Raw genomic sequence first — 8,798 nt, 5'->3', positions numbered from 1 at the left:
GGAGGGTGGTTACGGGAAGACCCCCCACCTCATCCTTCCCGTAACGAGCTCACAGTGTTCTGTTTTGCAGGATTCACGTCACTGGACTTTAGGAGTTGTGTTCATATCGTATTGGCAGTTAACCGTATCCTACCCTGTGGACTCATCGGATAGAAGACCCATTAGTGGGAAGTAGATCCGTGTTTTTTCAAAAGTTTAGTAATTTTTTAAGGGTATCTCGTGAAACGTAACATAAATTACATGTACGTTAATCATCTCAGCAACACAAATATCAAGTTAGTTGAGTTGGTAAAATTTTCTTTTAAACCCACACGTCCTGCTATGAAAACCTTGGTTACCATCAGTTAATGATGATGAATATATTGCTACTAAAGGATTCTTAGGCTTGATACAAGTTGTGTCGCATGGCTTGCTAATGAGGTAAGTTACCATAAATTAGTAACTTACAAGAGCATCTACAATTACACCGTCACATCTGCTACACATCATATTTCAAACTTCTATAAAATAACACCATTTTTCTTCATCAACAAACCTTTACAAACTCACATGTCAACAACAACATGGTCACTAATTTGTCCCCGACTAAGTCACAATCAAACCACGAAAGACATTGTGGTTGATAATATCGGCACACACTACCCTTATTTTAACTTGGTTTCATGACATGGCAAATTGTTGTTGATCAGCCTAATTAAGGCCTCAAGATCTGGTGACAAAAGTTATGCTTTGTAATGTATACTTACTGTATTCGTACAATTATATGGTAGGATCCGAATAGGATTTTAGTTCCTTGAAATCCTTGAAAACCCAATAAGTCAGCTTATCACTATCAAGTACATTATTGATAAGGGATTTTATACATGTTGTTTCATTTAGTCATGTGAAACTATTCGCTGCCAAATGGTACGTTCAACCTTAAATTAATAAACAATATATTTCAATAGTTGTTATGTACTTAGTGTTTTATTCTTAACCCAAAACAAGAGAAACGCTTCTTGGGTTGCATTTCTGATTATTAATATTAACGATAAGCAAGATCAACGACAAAAATTAAACCTGTTTAGAAGTCTTTATCTTTGCAAGAATTGTTGAACTGAGCATCTGTTCTCTAGTTACCTTGGTGTTTATTCCCGCCAATATTTTCTAGTACCTTCTATCAAGCATTATTCTTTTTCTCTATGTCTCCGGGACAAGACACTCTTTTGCCAGTTAAATCACACTCGTGTTTAAATGCCTATTCCTTAATCCGAAACCTCATTCCTCCCTAGTTTTCCTATAAAAACACAAAATATTAATGGGAGTTCATAATTAACAATAGTTTGAAATGAACGGGAAGGAGGACAATCTTGTCGTTAAAGTATCTTCTAGCGCAGAAGATAAACCCCAAGAAACCTCAAAAAGATCAAGAGTTTTATTGTATAAAATCTGGGAATTCGCTAAAGAAGATATCAGCAGAGTGACATTCTCTCTAAAAACTGGTCTTGCTGTTCTACTTGTGTCTTTACTCATTCTAATCCAAGCACCTTATCAAATGTTTGGCAACGCCATTATCTGGTCTATCCTGACTGTCGCTATCATGTTTGAATATACCGTAGGTATGCCATCTAGACTTAAAAACGAAAGAAAACAGAATATTCTTGTTAGGAATGCATAAATATATATATTGCAACATATTCACTTCAGAACCAATGATATGTTGAGAATTGCGAGAACCATATAATAGAAGAGAAAGTGTGGCTATTACATAACAAATCTTATGTATCACATTAAAAACTATGTACAAGCTAAAGCTGGTAAATTGTACGGTTCTTGCAGTTCTAAACATCTTATTAATTCTAAATAAATAAATATAGTTATATAACAACTAATCACCAGGTAACTTTTTTATTATAATCTGTTGAAGGGGCAACATTTCAAAAAGGATTCAACCGTGCACTTGGAAGCTTGTTTGCTGGAGTCTTAGCCATTGCAGTTGCCGAATTAGCGTTGATGACAGGTCCCACCGTTGAACCTATAATAATAGGCATCAGTATATTCATGATAGGTAAATTCATAAGCAAAATAAGATATATATCATTGGACTAATTGGGTTGTTCTTTAATCAAAACGCGTTAAATTGGTTGAACATGCCGTTTTGGAACTTGTCCAAGTCTATTATTTATACAACATCTCCTTTTATTCACAGATTTTAATAATAATCAAAAGAATACTATGTTTGTAATCATTAATTACAATTGAGATGCTTAAACACAGACAACACAATTAGCAATAATGCTAAACAAAAGTTTTTTTTTTCATTCGCAGGGACGATAACGTCATTCATGAAGTTATGGCCAACTCTTGTGCCATATGAGTATGGTTTTCGAGTTATACTATTTACATACTCTATGATCATTGTGTCCGGGTACCGAATGGGAGATCCAATTAGAAAGTCGATCGATCGGTTTTACACCATCTTGATTGGAGCAATTATAACAGTAGCCGTGAACACTCTAATTTTCCCCGTATGGGCTGGTGAGCAGTTGCACGAGGAACTCGTCAAAAACTTTAGTTCCGTGGCTGATTCACTTGAAGGTAGCTTTTTTGCTATTTTATCTCACTTTATCTTACGCTCACGCTAATAAACTTACAACTTTGTCTTTAGAATGTGTCAAAAAGTACTTGGCTGACAATGGATCAAATCATCCAGTGTGTACCAATACTTACATGGAAGAACTCCCAGATGAGCCTGCTTATGAAAAGTGCCGAAATACATTGAACTCATCGGCTACAATCGAGTCCTTGGTAATACGGTTAATTTGTTTAAATTAAATCAGATTTCTTTGTTTTTCTTCCTGACTTTAAAAGTTAATCCTGGTGGTGAAAATAAGGCCCTTTCAGCTAAATGGGAACCTCCGCATGGTAAGTTCCGACATGTTTTTTATCCTTGGAGTGAATATGTCAAGGTTGGCAGAGTTTTACGATATTGTGCATACGAGGTTATGGCACTTCATGGTGTTCTTCACTCACAAATTCAGGTTCCTTACTTTTCCTACTTTTCATATCTTGTAACTTGTGTAAACGAATAAGATGAACACGAGTGGGCCGGGCTTGTTCTTGTTTGTTAGTTTAACTTTAATAGAACAAATGATCAAACGCAAACAATTAACTTTTTAAATTTTACTATAATTAGGAGATATGATTTGTTTGTAATTATACTCATTATACTTGTAGTAGACTAGAGTTGATCAGTAATACACTGAATGTGATGAGTTTTTCATTGTTCTATATGAAGTGATCAAAATTGTAACTTTTCTTTGTCTTGCTAATTTGTTTCATAGGCACCGTATAATTTGAGATTCATATTTGAATCAGAGATAACGGAAGCAACAATCAAGGCTGCTGAGTTGATCAGATGCTTAGGTAAAGATATATGTGACATGAAACAAAGCCTAAAGAGTTCTTTAGTGCAAAGTGTACACAAATCAACAGAAAGACTCCAAAGAGCGATAGACATGCATTTGTTTAGCAAAGATAATACAAAAGTTGAAGTAAACTACCAAAGTCAAAGGCGGTCAAAGGATGGTGCCAATGATATTGCAAAGATAGAAACATTGGGGAACATTGAAGCATTCTCACTTGTTACATTCACATCATTGCTAATAGAGTTTCTTGCTCGACTGGATCATTTGGTTGAAGCAGTTAATGAGCTTTCAAATATAGCAAAATTCAAATCCGAGAGTCCATGAATAACCTGTTGTTTCCCTATACTAATAGACGAAGTTCTGAAGTTAATCGTCCAACAAAGTTAGGATTGGGATTGTAGTTACTATAATTGTTCGGTATGTTTTGGAGATTGAAGTTTATGTTGGAATATGAAACCGACACTTTGTATTTAATTATTATGTCATTATGTCACATTAGTGACAAGCATAAGTCAGATGGTTGTCTAAATAACTTTGGCTGGTTATTAACTTATTAGGAGACACTCCAACTGAAGAGGGGTGTCCCTTCTTGGTGTTGTTTCGATTTGTATAAATAAAGGAGGAAGATTACAATTAATATAACAATCATGATTGGTATGTTCTTAAGTTTTAAGGATTCCATCTGCATTGAAACCATTTTGCCTAGGAGCAAACTTTCTGCACAAACACACTTATATTCACAACAACACTCACCCATAAACGTTCTATCTATCACAATCAAAATCATTTTGTATCGATACCATAGCATCTTTAGATCCAAGAACTTTGATTCATTCGGCACTACAAACTCGAAGAATTTGTGATTGCCCTGTAAGTAAATACCGAAGAAACCAAAAAACATATTGTTCGTCATGTATACCAACCAACTTTGGACTGACAATTGGAAGAGCAAACGAGTATGGCACACGCTTAGACTTTGTAGAAACAAGAAGAAACTCTAAAAGCAATTTATCTTTTCTACACATCCTATGAGCATCACCCACGTTTCTACATTCATGGTACTTGGGTCGGATTCTAATCTTGGAACCATCTATGGTATTTGAACTTGAAAAATAATATGTTCAATAACAAGAACCTATTCAGCATCTTAGAAGATTGATAGGCAAATGAAATATAAACAGGCAAAAATAGACTACTATTTATCAATGCATGGAATTAGCACCATTGAAACTATCACTAGATATGGAATAAAAGAATTTCCTAATGTTTAATATGTTCCTAATCATAGAAAGAATGTTTTTAGCATGGAACAAATAATTTTACAGGTTATGATGAAGTCAATATTGATTTAAGTGTTTGTAAATTGTGATTTGATTAACAATCATCACAAATAAATTTCGTGTTAGACTGGGTACTCATTTGTCTCCTTTATCGAGGGAATTTAGACCGTCGGGATGGGGGTTAGACGAGGTGTGTGGTTTCTCCATGGGGTGGTTTTGCGGGTCACCTTGGAACTGTGACTAGTTGGTGACGAGTATGGGACTACGGATGACACTTGAACGATTCAAACGAGGCTCATATGGGCTGGGACACATCTTGTTGAATGGGCTGACCCGTGGGACTTAAGGTTGACCAATAAAGAAGATTATTGGGCCTCGGGAAGTATAGAGGATGTGAACGACGGGTTAGGTGGGCTCTGGATATGGTTTTGTAATGCCATGTGGGCTTGTGGGATAGTGAAAGACAATCCACTAAGGGAATCACACCGTTTCGAGAACATGTCCAGGAGTTAGAGCTAAATCAGGATCAAACTGTTTCAAAAACATATATGAGGGTTGAGATTCTGAACTTTGATAGGAGTGTTTTAGCTAACGACTTCATTCATTGGATCAACAATGTTGAGTGGGTATTTAATAAGGGTGGCAGATGTGACTTATTGGGTTAAATGAGTTGTATTAAAATACATATAATAGGTCAGAATGGGTTAAACTGAAAAAAGAATATGATTAAAACGAGTCAAAGCGGGTTGACATTTCTCGATTTTTTTTATGAAATGAGAAAACGGATGAAACTTTTTAGTAGTTTTACTTTTTTAGTTTTTGATTTATATTGCGAGTTATTATTTTTTAATTATTTTTTTAATTTTTTAATGATGAGTTTTGAAATGGGTCAAAATGGGTTAAGATTTAAAAAAACCCCTCATTAAAAAATCCAAAAAAAAAATTAAAAAATTATAAATTGAATAACTTGAAATATAAATCAAAACCTAAAAAGTTTTCTCTGTTTTTTCTTGTTCCATAAAAAAAAGGTCAACTTGTTTTGACCCGTTTCAATCATATTTTTTTGTAGTTTGACTCATTCTGACCCATTATATACATTTTAATACAACTCATTCAACCCATGGGTCACATTTGCCACCCCTAGTATTTAACCTCAAGGAGATTCCCAATCAATTGAAGTCAAGATTGTGCTTATCAAGTTAAATAAATCGGCTTCTCTTTAGCGGGTGAACCTATTTTGATACTTTAAGCTTAATAAAAACTCATTTCGCCTAAAGCTCATTTTAACACAAACTGAAAAAAAAATAATTAATGTAGCATTTGGTATGCATGAATGAGAGGCTGAATGAAATGGACCATTATGATTGAATGAAAAAAGATGTGTTTGGTTGGTCGATTGAATGATATCACTCATTACCATATCTATTCAATTCACCATAAAGCACCCCAAATTCATTCCATCCATCCTCCTTGTTTTTTTTCATTTCATCCCTCATTCAAATTATATCACCTCCACCACCTTCCCACCACTACTACCCATTTCCCTCTCACCACCACTGCATCTGCCGCTGCCACCACCTACTGCGGCCTCCGCCGCCAGCCACCAGCACCACCTAGGGGCGGATATCTGGACCTTTCGGATAGTAGATTTTACTATCCGAATCTGAATCCAAAATTTCAGATATCCAAAGTTCGGATATCATGCCAGATAGTGAACCAGCTCTTATGCAAATCTTGTTATCTTCTTATTTGTTTTATATTTTCATGGTCTTTCCATTCATAACGACAACTCCACCAAATGCAACCTAAACCTCCCGGCTCTACTCAATCGTAGTTAGCATCACTTCCTCGTCTCAACTCTCAAGATTTGTGGCACACTTGTCAAACAAGTCCTTGAAGAATGTTTATAATGCTTGTCAGCTTATATTATACTCCATACGTCCCTCTTTAAGTGTCATGGTTTGAAAAACATAAAGTTCAATGTATATTGAATCAATGTTGTAAAAGTAGGATTACAAGGCCGAGTACTCGCTACAAGGTATGTTGCCGAGGCGAATTTCTGTAAATCCGCCTACTTACTAAGAATCGGTCAAATGTGGTCAACCTCAGCAAGAACCACATCTTATCGGTGAACTTGGACCGATTTTGACTCAAAAAAAATAAAACAAAATTCGTATTTCAATAATATTAACGAACAAATATCCTTTTTTTAATTAATTATTAGTAAATTTTAGATTATTTTATTATTTAAAAATTTATTTCTTTTATTTATATAGATATTCACCTATTTAGTTATAAATATTAGTAAACTTATTATGTTTGACATATACATAATATCCAAAAAGTAATTTTCTATATATTTACCATGTCCGAGTACTCCCCAAGTACTCCGAGTACACCCAGTTCCCCAGTCGACCGCCTAGGGTCTGCCTAGCGACTTTTGCAACCTTGCATTGAATGATTATTTTTGTTGCTTAACAAATGACAATAATGCCTTTAGAAAAAATATGGCCCCGTTACTGGTGCCTCACTTTTGACGTTGGATTTACTCATAAACACAGTTCTAAATATCAGGGTTAATTAAAACTTTATGCGGAATATAAAACTTTCATAAAACATTACATATCAAATCATAAACATGTCTTAAAACATTCTTCTTGTCTTTCAAAATTAAAACATAACTTATAAAACATAAAAGGTCTTCAGATGCCAGGCTTTTATTCTTCTGTCATGTGTCCCGCTCACGCTAGCTGTCGCATCCTACTCACCTACGTGCATACTAAAAGTCAGCTACGCTGAGTGAGTTCTAGTTAATCATACATCAAACAATACATTCACTTACCTTCAATCATGCATCCGAAGATACATAATAATTACTTTACTAATTTACTTTCATTTCATACTTTCATACATACGTACATACTTTATTACTTTTATACTTTATATTTACTGTCCATTCTATCTCAGATATTATTAGGTCTGATCCCTTCCTTTTCTATCTCAGATATTATTAGGGTCTGATCCCTCTTTCCTTTGTCTATCTCAGATATTATTAGGGTCTGATCTCTTTTTTGTCTATCTCAGATATTAGCAGGGTCTGATCCCTTTATACTTCTCTATCTCAGATATTATTAGGGTCTGATCCCTTTCTTCTCTATTTCAGATATTATTAGGGTTTGATCCCTTACTTCTTCATCTTCGTGCATATTATTAGGGTCTGATCCTGATATATACATATACTTTCTTTTATCATTCATACATACTCATATGTTATATATAAATATATATATATATATATATATATATATATATATATATATATATATATATATAACATACACATTCAACTATTATCATACCTCCCTTGTCAATACGTGCAATATCCGAAGATCGTTCACGTACCGACAAGCTTTCATTCAAAATATACATACATGGCATACGCTTACCATTTAAGGTAAGTGTATTAACTATCACATCGAGTATGCACACAGCCCCGAAAACATTACAAGAAAATGGGGCTAGAAACTCATCTGAATTCTGTTGCGTTCGCCGTTAATCGTAATTCCTTTCTTTAACTGGACTCGGCTAACTGTTAAATATATATATATATATATATATATATATATTGTTAATTAACCTTCCACTTGATTAAGTTGGTATTTAAGGTAACCAACACGATTCTAAGTTGGGCTTGGTTTGTTTAATTCCTACACATGGGCCAACTAACTAGATTGGGTTCACTAATCATAACATCTGGGCCCAACTGATCAGGCCCAAGGTCAACGGGTATCTTGACCGAGAACCTGTTTCAGCCGAAAACCCATGTTGACCCAAGCTCATACCTGACCGAATACCCGTATCCGACTAAGAACCCGTATCCGACCGAGAAGCCGTATCCGACCGAGAACTCATTAGCAGAACTCGTTGGCCGAGAACTTGGTCGCCGAGAACTTTTGGTGACTGCTCTGACCGAGAACCATACGGTTAACCAAGATTTCTCCCATTTGGCCGAAATCTCAGGTCTGATGATCCCAGTTCATATTTTCTTATCCACCAATCATTTTTACTCATCACTGTTGACTGTATTATGGTTTATAACCAGAATTTCAAC

The 8,798-nt window shown here is 35.1% G+C and overlaps 1 protein-coding gene across 1 annotated transcript; it reads left to right on the top strand.

Annotated features, from left to right (window-relative positions):
• Positions 1–1,327: 1,327 nt before the first annotated feature.
• On the top strand, positions 1,328–3,852 carry LOC143619284 (aluminum-activated malate transporter 9-like). Its single transcript, XM_077091248.1, has 6 exons — positions 1,328–1,598; positions 1,907–2,047; positions 2,308–2,577; positions 2,648–2,787; positions 2,874–3,020; positions 3,324–3,852. Exons 1-6 carry the CDS (start codon positions 1,328–1,330, stop codon positions 3,729–3,731), a joined length of 1,377 nt encoding a protein of 458 aa, XP_076947363.1. The 3' UTR covers positions 3,732–3,852.
• Positions 3,853–8,798: the final 4,946 nt, after the last annotated feature.

The sequence above is a fragment of the Bidens hawaiensis genome, unplaced genomic scaffold (genome assembly GCF_021521415.1).
Source record: "Bidens hawaiensis isolate Kalapana, Puna unplaced genomic scaffold, B.hawaiensis_p1.1 tig00002423_1, whole genome shotgun sequence".
NCBI lineage: Eukaryota > Viridiplantae > Streptophyta > Magnoliopsida > Asterales > Asteraceae > Bidens > Bidens hawaiensis.
Note: the sequence above shows the minus strand (reverse complement) of the source record. Positions and strands in the feature narration are given on the sequence as shown.

What these genes read in the sequence shown, in the direction of transcription:
- LOC143619284 (XM_077091248.1), top strand. Translation starts at nt 1,328, where the DNA reads ATGAACGGGAAGGAGGACAATCTTGTCGTTAAAGTATCTTCTAGCGCA. An exon ending in CATGTTTGAATATACCGTAG is followed by an intron (nt 1,599 to 1,906) that starts GTATGCCATCTA and finishes AATCTGTTGAAG; the next exon opens with GGGCAACATTTCAAAAAGGA. An exon ending in CATCAGTATATTCATGATAG is followed by an intron (nt 2,048 to 2,307) that starts GTAAATTCATAA and finishes TTTCATTCGCAG; the next exon opens with GGACGATAACGTCATTCATG.